Consider the following 21,750-nt stretch of genomic DNA (forward strand, 5'->3'; position numbering starts at 1 on the left):
CTGTTGAACGAAAGCATATTATTATATTTTGTTGCCAATTACCTATCTTTATTCATTATTGTATACTATTTAAATGAAATGAAAATTAACCCACATAGAAACACAAAAATTCTGACTCACACCAAAACATTTTATAATTACACGTTAATACTTCGCGTTTAGTATTATAACACGAATTTATATTTAAAGATACCCCAAAACGCGTTCTTCGCTAATTACCCCCCTGTGGTAAGATTACGTTTAATTACAAGGTCCCTTAAATTGCCCGTTTAACTCGTATTAGAGTAATGTAACGTTTGTTTGTTATGCCGTATTTGACTTGACAAAATAGGTCATAGTTGGTTTGTACGCATGAATTAATTGGTGTGGGAATTATATGGGATGTTTCTTTGATGTTTTTGTGGTGTAAATTCTTCTTACGAAAACAATTATAGGTTGAAAAAAAAATTTTGTAAGTTCCTTTGTTTTTGTTTGTAAGGTCAGGTAGTGATGCCCCGTTTTTAGAAGTACCTTGGCTCTAGGTGGTAGGAGTATGCCTTGGAACATTTGTCTAGTATTTTCAACTTTCTCTGGTTATGTGCTAGTTTTACCCAAGTTAAACCATTGCGAATTCTGCCGGTTCTATAGCAGTCCTATCCAAGCTCCTATATTCAAAACATGCCTCTCTTTACAAGAAATTTTCTTTGATCCTGACAAAGATTTTTCTGAGTTGTCCTATCATCAAAATATGTTCTTTTTCGGTTAATTTTTCCTGTCTTTGAGTCTTTCCGAAAATAACCTTTATGTGCATTTCCTCTGGCCCTGTGCTAGTTTTACGCAAGTTGTCCCATCTTCAAAACAACTCTCCTTGCACGTACAATTCTCTTCAAGAGCCAGTTCTGTCCGAATTACCCATCCTGCTAATGCAAGAGCTATGTTTCTATCAATGCTCTACTCTACCTAGGTACCCGTCGTCAAATAAAAACAATAACGATCCAAGCAGAATACGTCTCTTGGACATTCCTATTCCTATTTTATAAAACTTCTTACTCTATAAAGAACAGTCATTTTTCTAGTATTCCAAAGAATCACAATTTATTCCAAAGAATTAAAGATGTTAATTTTCAACATGTCTGAAACATAATTACGTTCATAATTCACACACAGTTTCCCGAAAACATAAAACTAAATAGAAACGTGTTCTTTTATTTTATTACGCCTTTGTTAATGAGTCCCAGAATATAGTGTTTCTTTTTTTTCAGACGAAGACTACCGGATGAAGTAAAAACTTGCAGGAATTACGCGTATTTACAAGAAATTTACGATGCGGTTCGGGCTACAGACAGTAAGTGCCATCCATCACCGACTATAATGGGCGAATTAATTTTCTTGTACACATAAACGGCGGAACGAGATTATATTTGTGACAGCCCAGACGTCTAGGTTTATTCTGCTTGTTTTTACAATTTGTTAGGTTTGCTTTGTAGGAATATCTTGGTCTCTATTATTGTGATAATGTTTTTTTATCATGTAGTGCTTATAAAAAAAAAACAAGATAAAAGAGCAAGAAATTTTAGCTTACAGTATTGTAGTAAGATACTACGAAGAGTTAGAATTAAACGAATGATCTGGAATGTTTAAGTATTTATTGTCTTAAATTGCAGCTGTTTAAAAAAAACGCTGTTCTATAATATGATATAGAACAGCGTTTCCACAAATGTAATATTATAAGTTTAAGAGATGATGGATTCAAGAGAATATTCTAAAATGAAATACAAATTGATTTTTTTTCTAATGAATGAGATTGATTTAGTCCCCTCTTCACCAACTTTTGTGTGTGTCATGCAACTGGCGGAAAGTTTGACAAATTGGTTTTCCATTTCATTAAATTTTGGAAGAAAAAAAGAAAGGGATATTAATTTTATAATCTAAGGTAGTCATTATATTTGAATGTTTAGCCTTGATGGAAAATTGATAAAATATATTTTACCGTTTTTATTTATTACTTTGTCAGTTTTCTGGACACAAATTCTCAAAATATATAATTTAAGTAGTAAAAGAAAACTGCTGAGAATAATTAAAATTAAAGACAAAATGCTTGCAAAATTTAAAGCACAAAATAAGTCGCAACACACATTCTATTATACAACACGACAGTTATTTTCCATGTAATTCTTTGTTCTGTACGAAAACTGACAAGCCAGACAGTTTAAAACTACGAGTCCTTAACCCATACATTTATTTCCCTTTGATTCTCATGTTCAGGTCACTCAGCTTTCACACAAGTTTGTTTTGTACCAACACACGTCGCTTTGAAGTTGTGACAACATGAAACCGAGATTCAGTGGCTAGACAACAACTGACGTGTGACAGCTGATGGGTCTAGTACACTGTTTATATTATAGCAATTGTTGGTTATATTTAAGAATTTAATTTAGAATAAAACGTTTGTTTATGAGGATTAAAATAAATGGTTTTTCAAATTTAAATTTCTCGTTTGTGACTGAAAAAGGTTTACTTGAAATGAAAACTTTTTGTTTTGATTACAAGCGTCCGTTATTGGGACAAAAGCGAAAAGCTCTACGTGTTCTTTCAGGGATTGCTACCCAAAGGGTTAAAAATGAGACCTCTATTACTAATGCTCCAATGTCTGTACATATGTCCGACAGTCACAATTCTGTTTTTCACGAACCATGATAGCAAAAGAGTTGAAAATTTCACACATGACGTTCTTTTATTGGCTGCTGATATCCCTGAACCCATTAATTTGAATTATATATATTGAGATTTATGTCAACTTCCTAATGCATGCAGATCTAAACGTGTAATACCAACTTTAGATTCAACAACATCCATACTGAGATCCTTGCAAATGGTGCTAATCTCCTTATATCGTTCAGCACAATGCATTGTAACAACGATTTATTAGACTCTTATACTACTGTCCAGTTGAGAATACTAAATACCCCTGTGCAAGGAATATTCATATTAAACTCCGGCTAAGACTTATCCCCGTGCGTCGAGGATGACATTCTCAGATAATATAAAAATAAGCAAGAGTAAGATAATAGCAAATGGTAGAGTCCAATGTCCTAAAGAATAAGAGGTTCATACCCAGGAGTGGGGTATTCGGGGCTAATGACGATAATGAAGTAAAATGTATTTTAGTTAAGTGCTCAAGATACATATATTCATATATGCATCTGAACTATATTTGAGAAATATACCAATATTTATCATCAGCTCCTTATGCTGTACTATCTGTTCTATATTAGATGCTTACAAATGGTGCTCATCCTTACCTCGTTTAGCACAATAATAATATATTGTAACAACCATCTATTAGACTCTTACTTAACTGAACTCCAGGGAATTCTAAATAGGTACCCTTGTTTATTTTAAACTATGGCCAAGACCTTGTCGGTGAAATCCAGGTTAAAGCTAGCGAGAATGGAATTCGGAACTCAAGAGAAAGAGAATTTTATGAACAAAAGGTGACATATCCCAGCCCAGCTGTGAGATATTCAAGGCTGATGATGAAGTAGATTATATTTTATTTAGTGCTCAAGATTTATATAACAAAAATGCTACAACAAACTAAATTCGAGAAATATACCAAGATTTATTTCCAGCTTCAGATGCTAACGGATCTAAACATGCAATACCATCTGCTCTACCTATATATTAGAACCTTACAAATGGTGCTAATCCCTACCTCGTTTAGCACAATATATTGTAACGACGATCTACTAGACTCTCGTTTAAGTGTACACTGGGGAATACTAAATACCCCTGTTCAAGGAATGTTTAAAACTAAGTTACCTACTTGTAAAAGTATCTAAACTTAACGTTTAATGGGCCCCTTTTCGAATAATCGCTAAGTTAATTTAGTATTTAAATGTGCCTAAAACAATAATTGTTATTAAATAGTTCGCATTGAAAGTATATGATAAGCATATGATGTATAACGGATTATTTCTTACATTTTCTAGTAATGTTGTCATCGATATTAGTGTCATTAAATTTAGGCTAAAAATAAATTAGCATGGGCTTAGGGACAGGTGACAATCAGGGGTTATTGCGAGATTCTTACTAAAAGTGTTTTAAAATAAATAAGACGTCTGGGTAACCAAATAATAATCTTCGATTAACTCAATTGAGTGCTAAATAAAATTTCTACATGCAATTTGTACTAATATACTGATTTTTATTTCAGGTGTTAGCACTAAGGATTTTATGGCAAAATTAGGAGAATATTTAATTTTAACGGCATTTTCACACAACTGTCGACTTGAGAGAGCTTTTAAATGTTTAGGCACTAATTTGACTGAATTTCTCACTACCTTAGACAGTGTTCATGATGTGTTGCATGATCAGGTGAGTTTCGTGTATTCTCGACTTTTATACCTATTTAATAGTATTTTTCACAAATTCTACTTGAATTTATTTCTTTTGGTAGAGACAATACTGCACCGTCATAAACCACGATTTTTATTAACGGTTATATATGAACTTCAATGATTTTTTATACTAATAGGCGTTTTGGGAGCTTTAGACTTGCTTTGGCTCGTATACAAAACGACAAAATTCAAAACAAGTCAATTCATCAAAAAATTTGTGAATGAAAATCTCCATTTATCATTTTATTAAATCTCCTTTCCGGTTTTTGGACATACATTTAACAAAGTGTCAGGACTTTTTGATCTTAAATCAAAGTAAACATCAACAAGACTCGTGTCGATTGCCTCTGAATAGAACACAATAAACTTGCGAGTGGGTGTATTAATAAATTATTTACAACCAATTTTCTGATTTTCATTTAAATGAATGATCAAAGGACATCAAATAAATTTCATTCATTTGATACCTCAGTGAAAACGTTAACAGGAAAATTAACTTGAAAAATAATCCAATTGTATATTCATAGGATGATGTACTCAAAGATGAAACGATGGAATACGAAGCGAATTTCGTTTGTACGACATCGCAAGAAGGAAAAATCCAGCTTCACTTGACGACGGAAAGCGAGCCGGTGGCCTACCTCCTGGTCGGTAGCTTGAAGGCGATAGCAAAACTGTTATACGATACCCAGACGGATATAAGACTGACGAGTTATACTAACGACCCTAGGAGATATAAGTAAGTATTAAATGAGAAATAGTAAGAGAAGAAGATAAAGCGTTGTCACATAGCGATGAGAAACATGATACTGCTAATAGAACTGCCTATCTGATGCCAGTGTAATTAGTTTCAGTCAATGTCAATCAGATTTCGACATTTGTTTTAAAGCTTGAAGCTCATTTCATAAAGAACCTTCCTTTGAATCCAAAAAATATGTTATATGCCATGGGTATCAAAGGATTCCATAAATTATTTTTTATTATCCACTCTTTATATGAACGTCAAGTGCACAAGCGAGATTGATTGATTAATGATTTCACTCCGGAAAAGCCTTTTGACAGTTATGCAATTAAAATCATTGATCATGATAATGCCATTAACATCTGTGATTCAGAATGGGAAATGGAAATTAATATGAGTGCATTATTTAACAAAAATGCTTAACGTTTTGTTATTTTGATTCATTTTGTTGAGAGTATATTAAGTTAGTATGGTTACATATGGAGCTGCACAGGCTGATGTGGAGATTTCAAACGTGGCTTAGATTTGAAGCATCTGTTTTCAAGCGATTAATTTAACGTTGTTTTATTTTAATTCCAAGAACAAATTCCATATTCGATGCATTTGGCATTAAACATGAAACAGAAAGAATTGTTAAAATGAATTTTGTTACGATGTTGTCAAACATGGAGACTTCTTGGTAAAGACTTGATGGCAAAGTGTTCCAGTGATAAATGACACGGCATGACAAAATAGGAGTCCACTAAGTTTTCCTTTGCAATTTTGAAATTAATTAATAATTGAGTCGCTTCTAACAACTTTCATTAAGTAAGTCGATGCCTTGCTTGCTTTTAAAGTTTTCTAACAAATCTGCGAGTTGTGGACACTTTTAATAAATAATGTCGCATAATTAATCTTAAGTTCAGATTACTCTGCCATGCTATGATATTCTTCGCCTGATAAATTAATTGTAACATAAAAAGTGGATGCCCATATTCACCGAATTTCGGACGTTAGATGGCATTTAAAATTTTTAATTAGTTACCTTACACAGACCTGCAAAACCTATATTCGTAAATCGCTATGCCAACTAAGCTACCGAATATTGATCAGAATTTAATTTTTTATCTAGCCCGCTGCTGGGCAAAGGTCGCCTCCAAAACCATCCACGATTCTCTATTCTGGATCACGTGGAACCAACCCACACGGCTGTTATAATATTGTTCTAAATACTTATTTATTTTTTAGGTACGAAATAAATGCATTACCACTTCATCAGAAATCAAAAGACAGTGACTGCGAGCAATCAGAAGCAGCTTGCATTGCTACCTCAACAAAGGTGACAGATTTAAGAATTGGCGTGGCGAGTTTCTGCAAGGCATTTCCTTGGCATTTTGTCACTGATAAGCGATTGGAGCTCGTGCAGTTGGGTAAGTTTTCTTATTTCAAATACAATTTATTTTACTTCTAAAGTTTGTTGAATCAAAAATCGGTTTTGAAGATATTTTTTGTATTGCTTGGCTATTTTTAGTAATTTGAGTGACATTTAATTGATTTCTGAAACTTTCCAAATGATCCTTTTTGAGAAGACAAATATATTATTATTATCATATAAAACAGAGCTGGATTGTTGATCATAACGTAATATAATGTTAGACATGTTATGACTATTGCCAAACAAGTTTTCATCACACATCTGCAAATAGAATTCTAAAACATTCTAATATTTGTGGAAGTATCTAAATCTAACCTACAAGCAAATATTTACATGATAATGATTTATATTCACTGACATTGCTGACGATACACACATACTACCTACAAGTAAAAATAAAGCTGACTATATTGAAAACTTACAATGTTCATCCATTATTTCGTTTGATGCTACTTCGTTTGACCGATTAGCACGCATCTGTTTTGTTTATGCATACGTCAAAATTCAATATTGAGTAGTCTATTTTAAAATCAATTGATGTCATAATCACTTTTCATTTCATCCTAGACCCTCGTGCCTTCCAATGTTCAAATCGTAAGTCGGTAATCGTTTCGGTTCATTGAACTATTCCTTCAACATAAACATTTTTTACAAACAACAATCAAATTTAAAATCAATCAAGGCATCAAAAAACACCATTCTATATTTCCATCAAAGTTAAATTTACTCAGCTTTAAAGACCAAAATAGCATGAATAATGTTTGTATTGACGATGATAATGATTCATATTCCATTAACAAAAGCGGTTTGAGGAAGCATAATCTTAAAAGCGTGCAAAGAGATTTATTGTTTGTAGTACCGGGTAAACTAATACACCATCCATTAATTTTCCACTTCGCTGGCCACATTTTATCATAACTGGTCTCCTGTGGATAGATTCACCTCTGAAGGCATTTAATATTAATTTTCTTGGCAGAAAATCTGTTTCTATAGACCTTGAATAAAGTTGAAGCTTTAAGAATCATTTGGGAATAACGTTGATTATAGAATGTGATTAAGAGTTGAAATTGTTTTAATGTCTTATCCAGAATTAAACATTATTTTAAGGCAGTAGCCAAAAAAAGGGCCAACGTTCTTCAGACAATCGATTTTGTAGTAGTACAAGTAGAAATTCTGAAATCCAATGACCCGGTGACAAAAATAGGTTTTTGATTAACCCAAATGAGCATTGAACATGAAAAGTAGGTCGAGTCGAATTTGGACTTGAGAAAGAACTTAATACTGAAATAAAAGAAGTAAAAATGTTCGTCACCTACTTAAAAATAAGTGTCTCCAATAGTTGTCAAGAAACTAAAAATAGTGTCGTTAAATTTACGGCAACTGAAGTGATTATAGACGAAAAGCCTTTTCAGTAGAACCTTCATTTCCTCGCTTTTGTCGGTGCCCATAACTGTTAACGAGGGTTCTGGTACTTTTTTGAGATGGTTATGTTGTTGTTAGTTCTTAATTATAGCTGTTTTCTCATCGTGTTGTACGTCATGAACAAAATAACTATTCCTTTTTATATTTTTATTTATTGCAGTTTTGTTATCAGCCAAAAGTTCCAAATAAAAAATATATTTCAGGATTACCAATTTCACAACATGTTAAAAATTGTGTTTAATTTATACATCGTATCGTTTAACTTTTGACAGATTGAACCTAGGATGAGTTATTTTTTTTGTTTAAAATAAAATCAAAATGCTATAAAGGGCCATATGACAGATTGTTATACATAAAACATGCTGAACAATCAGTACAACGAATGATGATAGATTTAGGAGATTACATATGACAAGTGAAGTATGATGGTTCAAACAAAAACCTAATAATTCCAAATATTTTTCTATTCTGCTGTATTATGCAAAAGTCTATCTAACTGGAGGTCAAAACATAATTGAATCCATGTATTATCAAGTCAATGAGTCAAAAACTACTTCAAATGTATTGATGCGTCTTGGCTTTCAGCTATTTATCTTGATTATAAGTAAATATGTATTTATTATAAAATAAAAGTACACTCCATAATAGCTACAATCCCCTCATCCCATCAATCGCATTGCCCAAACCGCAAAACTTGAAACAAAACAAAATCATCACCAAAAAGTTTTTTACCAGTTCTTAAACCAAAAATCACGGAGTCTTCCAACGTATACCCTCAAAAATAGACTTTAACACTGCATCCTAAAATCGTTTTTTGTTTACCAGGTGCTGGTTTCATGCGTCTATTTGGCACGTACCTCGCATCCCATGGGTCCTCACTGGGCACGTATTTCAGGCTGCTTCGTCCCAGAGGCGTCACTCTTGACTTTCGTGAAATCCTCAAGAGAGTTAACACGCCATTCATGTTCTGTCTGAAGGTGCCGGGATCGGCATCGCCAGCTGAGGTAAGTGATATTTGTTATTCAAAAATAAGAGTCTAGACTAATAAGTAGCACTTTTTGAAGGCCAAAATACATTGGGCAAATTCAGTTTTGCCCACCCTTAACTTCTTTATAAGGGATTTGGCTGCGAGAAAAAAAAAGACGTAAAAACTTGTCAACTATTAAGACCAAGGTCAGCAGATCGACCAGCCATCGCAAATCGATTTCAGATAGATATATTAATTAATATTTAAATGACTTAAAAACGAGATATATTATATCAAACATGCGAAAATTAAAAAAAAAAATAAGACAACGTGAAATAAAGAACTTTGTAAAATTAATATTTGTTTTTAGAATAAGAAACTGCAATATACGAAGTAACACTATAATCAGGTCACGACTTATTTTCATTTGTTCAGGCAACTAAATTAGACGTATTTTTCATCCTAAGATTAGCGCAGCGTCTTATTAATATTTTAATATTTTTTGCTCGTAAGCAAGATGGAAATGAAAAATTTTGAAATTAATTTACTCTTTTTTTGCAATACTTAGGTATTAGACGGTTAGTCTTAAATAGCCTTTAACATAGTAAACGGCATTATCCACAAATTAAATACAAGAAGATCATGTTTTGATACATTGTTATGGCATCGTTTAAATAACACTTAGTCATCGCTGTTCGCAGTTGATTCACTGAAGAGATTTTTATGTGTTTTGGCGTGGGTGTAGCTTATCTTTAAGATATTAAATACGTTGTGTTTAAATGTTAAAGCATTAATGCACGCAGAGGCACGCGTAAAAGCAAGAAAAGTTCATTTCGCAGAAGTTATATATGTTACAACTATGCAGTATGTAGAATGTAAATAATCATCATCGGCCTAGCCTTTTCCCAACTATGTTGGGGTCGGCTACCAGTCCAACCGGTTTCAGCTAAGTAGCAGTGTTTTACAAGGAGCGACTGCCTATCTGACCTCCTCAACCCAGTTACCTGGGCTACACGATACCCCTTGGTTAGACTGGTTGTCAGACTTTAAATAATATTCCCCAAAAAGCTCAGTTATTTTGTTTTTTTTTGTGTCCACCAATCTCAGGAACTACTATTCCGATTGGAAAAATTCTGTCAGTATTAGATAGCACATTGACAAAGATATGAAATCTATAAAGTGATATTACATCCATCACGCCGTGGTTATTAGGAGCAGAGCAGTAACGAAAAATGTTACAAAACCGCAGTAGTTACTACACAGCAAAACTATAAACCCGACTGAAAAAAAATGTAACATAACCTTACTCTCGCGAGCAATTGCCAGTTTATGTATAATCAAGTAATCTTTGTAGATACAAAATGTAATCTCAAATAATCTTATCGTCTCCATTTTAACAGAATTTAAGGCGAGAAACAAGTCTCCCTCGTGCCAACTTGTGAATTTATTATTCTTGACTTGCCAACAATTATTAAAGAGCTTGAATAAAATTATTGGTCTTTGTAGTTTTTTATTTCTCTTACTAAAACATTTATATTTAAAATCTTTCCATTTTTTTAAATATGTTGTTTGATAGTTTTTTTTTGGCTATACAAATATTTTATATTTTAGCAATATTTTAGGGAAATTGTGCTAATAGGTTTTTTCGTTTTTAATTATAAAAACTTTTACTAAATTCTGAAAAATCTTGGTTAGTACTGATAATTCACAAGAAATATTTTCATGTATTTGTATTTTATTTATTAGAAACAAAATTTTTTATTTGAGTTTAATTTTCCAATTGCAGAACAAAAAGAGATTCCCTTTCAAAAATGAAACTTAAAAGGTTCAACCAGTATAAAAAAAATCATTTCAATAAAAACGACTTGACCATAGCCGTTTCCGTGTATCACTTTTATCAAAATGAACTTGAAACCACGACTACACAAAACTGGTCACCAAATCGCTAACCCACTTCAAAATAACAGGATGGAACCAATTTCTTCAAAGAAACAGATAACCTTTGAGACGAAGCCCTCAGATAAACAGACAATACGAAAACGTGAACTAGCATCAAACCAATCCGTTAACAAATCCTTTCTTTCCCAACAATGTATTCCGAAACATGTAATCTTAGGGCCTTTGTAAACATTGTTATATTTTGCCCTTTGTACACGAGGAAACACGAGTTTCCGATAGTGGACCTGCTTGGAATTCTACCAACAACTATTCTATATTATCATGGAGGTTCAGTACAAGCAACGCACCATGTTTTTTTTTTTTATATAAATGAGGACAACATCACATACATTGTTCTGAACCCAAAGTAAGTTGCTAAAGCACTTGTGTTATGGAATTCAGATACAACGAAGGTACCACAAACACCCAGACCCGAGACAATGTAGAAATGTGATTTTTTACATTGACCCGACCGGGGATCGAATCTCAGAGCTGGCGACACCTTGAAACCGGTGCGTACGCCACTCGACCACGGAGGTCGTCAAAGTTTATAATCGACATCATCATCTCAGCTCGAGAGTCAACGAGACCCAGCCCCGGCTTTCACCAGGTCGTCAGTCCTTCTGGCAGATGGCCGTCCCACGCTGCGCTTGTTTAATATGCTATGCTTATAATATATTTGTCAAATACTCCATACCCATGTCAGTCAGAAATAAAGAATATTCTAAATTATAACTAGCTTTGAAGGAGACATTGACTGCTTTACTGGGCTACAAGTGATGGTTTACGAACGTAATAGTGCCAAGGTTATGGATTATGGTTAGGACACGTTATAATGCTGGCAAGCATTATATTAAATATCTTTTCAAATTCATGTATCATCAATACAAATGTAATTATCACTCGCTTAAACGGTTTAGGAAAACGTCGTGATGGAATCAGTGAAGATACCAGTACCTGAAATTTTGCCAAGATTGGAATTAATCATACCATGTGCCTCTGGTGGTTGAAATATTATATGTAGTTTTGACACCAGACTGAAACTTAACCTTACTATAAGAAAAAGAACAGACACTTGCGCGACCTAGCGTACGAAAGTTCTAATTGAATGTATATCCAGTATTATTTGTCCCTTACATTCAAAACACTTCTATCGAGTGGGCCTTTGTAGGACAGTACTTCAGTTTGCCCACAATATTACATTCCGAATGGACACCGCCGAATTATTTGCTCCCTGACCAAATTTGTTTAGGTGAAGGATAAGATCAACACACACAGAATACGTTCGTGATTAAACTCCAGTTACACGGTTATATTGATGGTTTGTCTAAGTATTAAGACGGTTATAAAGGGTGATTGGGATTATCGAGATAATTAGAGTGTTGTTTGGTTTGTACTTCCAAGTATCAGGTGAAGGGGTTACTTCGAACAAATGAAGGTCGTGTTGCGAAGCTTGACGCGTTAATTAACCATCATAATATTGTTTTTGGGGTACAATTTTTGGGGTTATTAGGTTAGTAGTAATGGTTCCTATGGACAACTTGTAAACACGCTCAAATGTATTAAGTTCTCGGTGTTTTGTCAAAAGAAAATATCACTTCGATACATTGAAGTCTTCTTTATCATTATTTGATAAATCGTTACCACTTTTTTATCCTTAATCGAGTCGAGCGATCCCGCCGCGTCAGCTCATGATTAAGGACTCCGGTTGAGTCCGAAACTAGTCGGGCACCCCCAATAAATACGCGTGAGTAAACCGTTGCATCATTTAATACAATAATGAATCAGTCTTACGATAGTTATTATTAAAATCGTTACCACGGTCGCCATTTTTTTATTCCAACATTGAATAATAGTACACCAAGATCTAAGTTTCTAAACGAAAACTGCAACATACTACACAGGTACCACGACCAACCATAAGAAAACCGTCATTCTAAAAACGCTTTTATACCATTTAACACAAGTTCCAAAATCCCGAATCACAAAAACTTCCTCGTCCCACAAGCTCTGATTACGTATCAACAAAGCGAAACGCTGACTAGACAAAGGCTTGAAACAACAGTTTTTCTAGTGAACCTACCTTGGAAGTGTGTCACACAAGATATTGCGCCGGACGGTACGAACAATGGTCTATTAACACCCTTGCACTGGTCTGGAGTAAATAAAAGAGTATTAGGTAACGTAGTAGATGTTGGTCGTCGAATTAATTAATGAACTTTGAGAAATGAGGGTTTTTATTCAGGAACTTAAAATGTAAAACCTCTTTTCATAAGGATGTTGAAGAAGTAACTGCTCATGTTTCGGGATCCGTATCCAAAGAGTAAAAATGGAGCCCTGCTCTGCTGTTTTTTTTTTCTCTTTGCGTCACCAGGCTGTTTCTCGTGAACCGAGGTAGCTAAACAGTTGAAGTTTTCACAAATAATGTACTTCGTTTTGTCACTAGAAATCAAGACGGAGATTGAAGTTGCTTAATCTCGATCTTGTTACGGTAATGAATTAGTTGGTGACAAAAAAATTAAGGTGTTGCTTATTTTTAGTCCTAATTCGCACATTGCATAATTTGCGTATTAATAGAAAACATCGTTTTGGAGAAAATGAGATCTGCTTTATACAACTTTTAATAAATAGAACGTGGGTGCGTTACCTCTCACTTATTCATACAATAGTTTACAACTCATATCCCATTCTCCAGACCTAGGTTTCCTAGTATGTATATTATTGAATACATAGGTATATTTTAAACAATATCACATCGCACAAAATCGATAACATGCAATCCGATTACAGAAAAAAAAACACGAATCGAGAAGACCTTGTTACTTCAGATTTATTAGGCAATATAAACAGTGGATTCGTCTGTTTGTCCGTTCCTTAACTATGTTTGACTAAGGAATTGAGCTGTCCGCCCAAAAGGTTTGGCCGAAGATTACCTTTAACTAAATGTGACATCGGATTTTGGAATGTTTTTGTAGTTTTTTTGTGTTTTACGATCTTTTTATCAAAGCTTGCCTATTGGTTTGTTAGGGGCCCTGACACTTTTTAATGAGATGAGTACAGAATTTAGATCTTAATAAAGGCTGTCGGTTTCAAGTGCAAATAAAAATAATTTACGCAGTCATATTATTGCTTTATTGGCTATAACATAATTGTAAGTGGAAATATAAAAACAAGGCTGTGACCTATATAAGGTAATCGTAAAAAACCTTCATAAGTTTTTTTAAAATAAATTATTGTTTTTTTTCCAATATCTTTGTTCCGAAAATACACTCAAATACATTAGTAAGAATTGGAAGCAATTTAACAAAAGTAGTATTCATCTAAAATATATTTACTTGTTGCGAAAATAAATAAAGCTAGTAATTTATACTTGGCAGTATATTTCAATGTGCGTGCTGAAACAGCAACGAATGGTTTCATATTGTCACGTTGCCAGTACTTTGTCAACGTCATGTTGACAAGTGTGCAATATTGCCAACCTACTAGCATTAATTTGTGTACACTCGACACATCATCAGTGCTTTCATTTAGAGATTGTCGTTATTGCAGTGGTCGATATCACTGCATGGGTAAGCCGAGCTTTAGACCGATTTGGCCTCAATATGAATGTGAGTAATATTCACACTTCAATACTTCAATTTGTTGGAGGCTTAATTTAGATTTAGTGAGGCAAAGACGAGTTCATTAAAATTAATGCATAATATCATTATGTATAAAGTAGTTACGTGTTATTTTATGTGAAACTGACTTTAAGAAGAGTAAGTGAATAACTTTAATCCCAAGTTAAAAATAACTCAAAACTCTTTTATACAATTAATGATAAGAAACTCAAAGAAAACTCTAACAAGCTCTCTACTTACTAATTTAAGTTACAATCACCCTCCTATAACCACAAAAGTTAAGCCACATTTATTCACGAAACTTGCAACTGCTAAATAGTTTCAAACAATCGTCGGAAGTTGTGGAGTTATTCCGTAAATGGGGCATTGTTTGCAATCAAATGGCTGGAAGCTCGCTAATGTGTTATGAAAATAAATGGACCGTATTTCGTGTTAATGTAGCAGGTATATTTATCGCTGATGAATTGTTCGATGCTTATTGCATATTGATGACTGACGATTTGTGATAAGAACTTTGTTTATTGCCTAGTGTCGGTTTCAAAAGATTGTGTATATTTAAAAGCGGCAGTGTTTGTTGAATTATGGCCCCTGTTAGTTAAACATAAGGTTTTTTGTAGGGCGAACTTCAAATCACGTCAACGGCAGCTTGGAAATATGTCAGACTCTAACTTAACAAATACACCCGGGGTACATTCATCTGTCTAAGACAGAGTCCATGGGATTGCTCACGAAAGCTCTGCGTGACTCTGGTTGGGGAATTTGCTCTACAATGAGACGCTAATGCCTTGCAATAATAAAAATATTATTGACCTATGATATAATAAGACATTTTAATGTAAAAGTTAAATTTAATAAGGCAAAATGTAACCTACGATCTTAATTAAAAATAAAGCTTTTCTTTAACCAAATTTCATCAACATAAGTTCAGTAAATACCAAATATAACTAAAAAAACATTACAAAGAACAAACTAAAATTCGCATTACAAAATTAGGATTTCAAAAATACTTCTCAAATATAATACCATTACCAGAAAATGTAGACGAATATTTAAAGCGTCTAAATTAAAATAACCTATTCTCTGTGTGAATTCCACTTCCACGAAACTCCACAAACATGGAAATCTGAATACCAAATTAAAGTGAACTGAAAAAATATATCAAGAAGCGTAATTTCACTTCTGCAACCTTTCCTAACAAAAGTAGTCTTTAAATTAAATATTTTACTCGGGATTACAGACGCCGAATAAATATTACACCATTCACTATTCAGTGTGAAAACAGAGCTTTCGTTACAGAGGGCTTTTCCTTAAATGTAATTTTGTTCAGTTAAATAATTTGGACAGGTTTGGAGAACATTTTGGATTCTGTTTTAATGTACTTGGTTTTGTTCACAATTTTCTCTGCGCATAATAATTATTTCGAAAGTTTATATTAGCGTGGCGTCGAAAATGTTTAATATTATGACATTTTAAAATCGATAGCAGTATATATTTATATCGAGGAATCAATGTGTAACTATCAAATGTGCAGTTTAAATAAATTATCATTTGCTTGTAAATATGGTTCATATTACCAGGATCTTGTTCAGTGCCTGTACTATGACAATTTAATGTAAAACTTGCTATTATGAAAACAAGATACCGCTCTACACGCCACGAAGTCTCGGAGTTTAACAACGACATTAGTATTGCTTTAGGACACAAAAACCAAATCAAACACAACTGAACTTAGAATTAGGTTTCAAACAACTTTTAATCTCTACAAAATACGGATCTTTAGAAGTCCAAAACCAAATTCAGGATTCGTAGGTCCTTTCCGCCTAACCATGTTAGTTGGCATTAGCTATTAAAGGCTGAAGTTTAAGACTAATTAGATACTCTAGTACTAATTCATTCAATCTAAATTTAATTCTGTTAAGTCCAGTCGAGCAGTCAAAGCCAGCGCTCTAACTGCAATTGCGGAGGTTTCAGACAAGGTTACATTTGCATTAGAAGAGAAATCGAATAGAGAACTTTAAATCTATAGGAATGATGTTCCTATTTGACAAGTTTCGTGAATTTGACGTAAAACAATTCGATAGCATTAGCGCTTGGAAACATGAAACCCATTTACAGTGTTACTGTGGGTGTGGGAGAAAGACGCCACTCTACACCGTGTATTACACTGTCACGGTTACACAACCTTAATAATATTACTATACGACGTGGTAGTAGACCCTCAAGCCCTGATCTCTTCAAAATAAAAGACATCAGATTGTTTGGAAATCGTTCATTTAATCATACAATTTCATAACCAAATAAGCAAATAGTTTTTAGCTAGCCTGTCCAAGATACAACTTCTGGTCTAATGCTTCTCCCGATTTTATAAACCTTATGAAATGATTGAGCCAATAAAGATGTTCTTCTTCTACGTTCAGTTAGAAATCGCTGAAATGTATAAAAGTCACATTTCCCTTAGAGAAGTCACGTGATTTCACGTGTAATTCCATACATCTTTTTATTATTACATCTTAAATAATATGAAGATAGTTCCTTGATATATCCCTTGCTATGACAACAGCCCGTATCTGAACCGAATGCTATTGATTACAATTGTCTATTGTTCGTAAGATAATCGGTATCTGAAGTGATTGGCCCGAGGCAGGACGCTTTGAGTGAAATGCATACCGGCTCTACCCTTATCTAGTTCGATTTCAAACGGTCTCTATGCAGGGAAGAAAAGCTTTGTAATAAAGAATCATTTCTGTCGCTTTGTCGTCAAAGTGAAATAAAAGTAAGAGGATATAAAATTATGACTGAAAAAAATCTAGCTAGTCTGTTGAATGGATTAAATAAAAATGTCGATATTTTTCTTTAATCGAGTAAAAATAATAATATGATACTGCGAGTTTAATACCGTATGACGTCACTGATCAGTATACCTTTTATCGGCAAGTGACGTTACTAGTCCCCACTCACAATCATCTTATTGCCTTTGTGATATATAATGTAACCTTGTACAGTTTTAAGCAACATACAAAATTATCAAAAAGAAAAATAGTTTTTGGTTAAGTACAATTAATTCAATTAAAATATTAATTTCAGGAACATATTCATTTGAAAATATATTTTTATCTTTGGCATTAAAACATAACTGTTTGGCTTTTTGGCAAAATTTCATAACAAAAATAAACGAGACAAATGAATTTATATCATAACAAAAACGGAAAGCTTTTGCTCGGAAAGTGTTTTGTTAATGGATAGCAAAAATACACAATAAAATATTATGACAGACAAATTGACTGAGAGCACCTTTTAACTAGAGTTTTTTTTTTATTTTACAGTTTGTTAAAGCCACGGTTAAAACATTAACAACAACTTCACTTAATCCGTATATCCAGGAATAAAAAAATAAACATTTAATAAAATGCCTGGAATTCTATTTATTTTTTAGTATAAAATAGTTCAATTGTTGTTTCTTTAAAAGAACTAGTTTTTATATAAAATCCAAATTTTATATTTCAAGAAAATCTCTAGTTTCATTGCAGACCGAGTAAATTGTTTGTCCACATGACATTATAAAAAACAAAGTTTATCAATGCTACCTAAAATGCCTTACTAAAATGTGATGGAATTTTGCAAAAATGTCTGGAATTTCTGGCCTCAACTGTTAGACACTAAATATTTTATTCATGGAAGGAAATTCTTGACCCAATAGCATGCCCGGTGGTATTGTTTGCGTTGTAAATAAGTGGGACTATCCGGAAAACTCTCACTACCCTGATATAAGCTCTGCTTGGAGGTTCAGACAGAATGAAAGTGTGGTTTTAGCAGGGATCTCTAAAGAACTTGATACACGTGATATTGAATTAATTGTTTTGCTAGTCATGTATGAAGAGAAATATGTATTATGTATGGTATGGTTTCAGTAACAGCCTAGTGCTAGTATGCTCGTTTGATTGCCAAGGCAAATGACGTGGGATTTTATATGCAAGTAACGAATTAATGTTATCATTTCATCAGTAAAGGAAAACACCACGAGAAATGCTGTAAATTTTTCAAGGGTATGTTTAAAAACTATGTCAGCCTTTTAATAGGTTTTGTCATCAAGAAAAACAATAAGAAAGGAAGACTATAAGACACTGTTCATCAAAAAAATATTCACGTTAAAAGCTAGATTAAATAAATTAAATATCATAAGCTATACAACGAAGAGCATTTCAGTGAAAATACGATTTTCAACCTTACATCTTTGCCATAAAGGCTATGAAAACATATCTCAAGTCCACTCAACAACAAACGCGTTCATAATTAAATTCTGAACTACATTTGAATCAGATGTTATCCTCATTGCAGTTCTAAATTACATTTCCGTCTTCGCTCTGAACAAACTTTAATCTTTTATACAAAAACAGCCATGTTGCTCGAACCACTTTTACACAATGTGCTTCTAAATTGCCTTTTGCAACCGCATCGTTGGAACTTTAGAATGGACTGCCAAAACTTTATAGAACGTGCTTGGAGGTGCAAAGAGGTCCATAATTCTGGGGTTCTCAATAGCAAAGTTTCAAAATACTTGCTACAATTTGGAGGAATTAATTTTAAATTTTGAGTATGACACGTCAATTTATTGGCACTTTTTACTTTGATGATTTTGAGATGCTTGCTGAAGCAGATGAGAATGGGTCGTAGGATCAAATCACTAAGTGTTTTAGTAACTAAGAATAAAATTTAAGAGTTTAATGTAAAACTGGATTGAAGTTTTGGCGAAGCTATGGAAAGATTTTCCTTTTCTGATAGTAATAGAAATGGTTATAAAAAAAACAACATTTTATATCATAGGATAATTGTAAATGATATTACGAAATGTTTTTTCTCTCTCATAGGGTCTGGAGATCAAAGGTCAGATGGTGTTTTGTTCGGAATCCGATTCGCTCCTGTTCGTCGGTTCACCGTTTTTGGACGGACTTGAAGGCTTAACGGGAAGAGGACTCTTCATTTCTGATATTCCACTGCACGATGCTACGAGAGATGTCATCTTGGTCGGAGAACAGGCTAGAGCTCAGGTAAGACTGATCTTCGTACAATTTTGATACAAACGTATTTGAGTAACCAATTAGGGCAGACCCTTTATTTGCCTTGTAGGCCTTATTTTTGCATTTAAATTCATATAAATTTTGGTGTCCTAGTTCCATAGACAAACAGATCAGTTGTAGTGTATGAAACCAAACTACATATTTACGATACAATATTAACTTTTCCTAAGAATACAAAGAATGACAGTGATCGATTGGACTATGACCTTTTGGGATTACCATATTTTTGCCGTAAAATGCTAGGAAGGAACAGATATGACAGTACACTTACTATAGTAAGAAAAATGTAAATAGCTCTTCGGGAAAGTAAAGAATATTTTCCGATAAAATTGTATCAAGCTTCTCCACTTGCACTTCATAAAAGCATCATAAATCGAATTTGAAAACAATCTTCCATGCCGGCATTGTTCTATGAGAGTTATAAAAGTTTGTAATGTCAAGAGCTTTCAACAGCATCAGTTTAGAATTAGTTTTAAAAACACCCGTTTGAAGTTCCACACTTGTTGATCGTCTTCGAGTGTTATGTCTATAGCAAGGCACTTCAAACTTGCTTTGTGAAGACAGGCACGAACTCCAGATATTAAATACGATTTATTTAAAACTTTCAAACATGTTTACGTGCGTAATGGATTTTACATTTCACAAACTGAAATAAGGAAATCTTTGACTTTTGAAACTTAGAGATTCTATAACAGATGTGAATCTATGCAAGTGTATAATTTAGTCAATAACTACGCCTATAATATTTCAATATACGAATTTTATCGATCTCCAAAAGTTTCGTACTAGAATCTATATTCTTGATAACGTTAAATTTCAAAATAAAGATTGTACTCTAAAAAATATGCATTTCTACCAGGATGGACTCCGAAGACGTATGGATAAACTGAAGAACTCGATAGAAGAAGCCAGTAAAGCGGTTGACAAGGAAAGACAGAAGAACGTCAGCCTCCTGCACTTAATATTCCCTCCCCACATCGCAAAGCGGCTGTGGTTAGGTAAGTTTGTAAGTCAATTATCTGTTCGCACACTTTGAAATTGATTTATGTATGGTTTAATTTAAGTACGCACTATGTTTGATTAAAGTTTCCTTCCTGGGAATTCAACTGAGTTAACGGGAATTTCACTGTCAATTTCGTTACGTTGTCTTGACATGTTTCCTAGTTAGTTTGGTTCGTTATAAACCGTTGTTTCGCTGTGATTGAAATCGATAGGTTCAAGTTTACAATATCTATTTAAACTTTCCTTTATGACTTGTATAAATAACATCCATATATTCAATTGTTTTCGTGACGTATATGTCTACAAAACGCGCTTCAATTTTTTCTTGGATGAGTATTTCCTCTTCAAATTTATATCAACGTTAAGAGCGTTATCAGTCAAAATTGGATCTTTTTATTCGACATCGAGTCATAAACCAGGTCTGAAGTTTTTCATTTACCGAAAAAGACGTTGTTTTGGAACACGAATCGCGTGACAGCCTGTTATCACACAATTCGATCTGATTGATGTTGATTTCAAACATTTGCTTTGACTGGAACGTCTTACTTTAAAATCTCTCGTGACATTTACTTTTACGTGGGTGTAAGACCTTCGTAAAGGTTACTGGAAAATGGAATGAGTGAATCATGAAGACTTGCAATTTATTAAACATTGTTTGGTCATTAGAAACATTTGCATAAGCATGCCATTATATGAATAAGGTAGGCAGACATTTATACAAATGTCATCATCATATAACTCAAAAACAATATTAAAAGAACTTGATTTTTCGCAATAAACTTAACGTTAACGATTTTTGGATAAAAATATCACGCCTTTTTCGCTTTTAATGGGTTATAAAAGAAAGGTTCATGAGATAAAGCCTGGTGACAGTAAACATAAAGCCGAGTTTAGTAATAGGGTTCTGTTTTGACCTTTTAGCTACGGAACTCTAAATTGCAGTTGTTACATCGCATTAATTACTAACTATGAAAGCTTGTGACGTCAGCACTTTCACAGGTGCGCCAACTTTTATATTCCATTAACTTTATGATGGCTTTTATAAATTAAAATGAGTGAATAATGTAACAAATCTCTTTGAGTCAACATTTTGTACTGTGGCTTTATACATTATGTAATTTTATATTTGGTAATTTATGTGATATTGTTAAATCTTTATGTTAATATTGTTGAATTGTTATTGGCAAACAA

The 21,750-nt window shown here is 33.4% G+C and overlaps 1 protein-coding gene across 1 annotated transcript in view; it reads left to right on the forward strand.

Moving 5' to 3' along the window:
* The window catches only part of LOC113500001 (head-specific guanylate cyclase), a 79,037-nt gene that overhangs the window by 48,643 nt on the left and 8,644 nt on the right, over positions 1 to 21,750 (forward strand). Inside the window, exons 4-10 of the mRNA XM_026880644.1 lie at positions 1,242 to 1,324; positions 4,196 to 4,356; positions 4,907 to 5,118; positions 6,349 to 6,530; positions 8,783 to 8,961; positions 19,348 to 19,527; positions 20,417 to 20,555. Coding sequence (XP_026736445.1) covers positions 1,242 to 1,324; positions 4,196 to 4,356; positions 4,907 to 5,118; positions 6,349 to 6,530; positions 8,783 to 8,961; positions 19,348 to 19,527; positions 20,417 to 20,555 — 1,136 coding nt within the window. The remainder of the gene's footprint in view (positions 1 to 1,241; positions 1,325 to 4,195; positions 4,357 to 4,906; positions 5,119 to 6,348; positions 6,531 to 8,782; positions 8,962 to 19,347; positions 19,528 to 20,416; positions 20,556 to 21,750) is intronic.

This window comes from Trichoplusia ni, chromosome 13, assembly GCF_003590095.1.
Source record: "Trichoplusia ni isolate ovarian cell line Hi5 chromosome 13, tn1, whole genome shotgun sequence".
Lineage (NCBI taxonomy): Eukaryota > Metazoa > Arthropoda > Insecta > Lepidoptera > Noctuidae > Trichoplusia > Trichoplusia ni.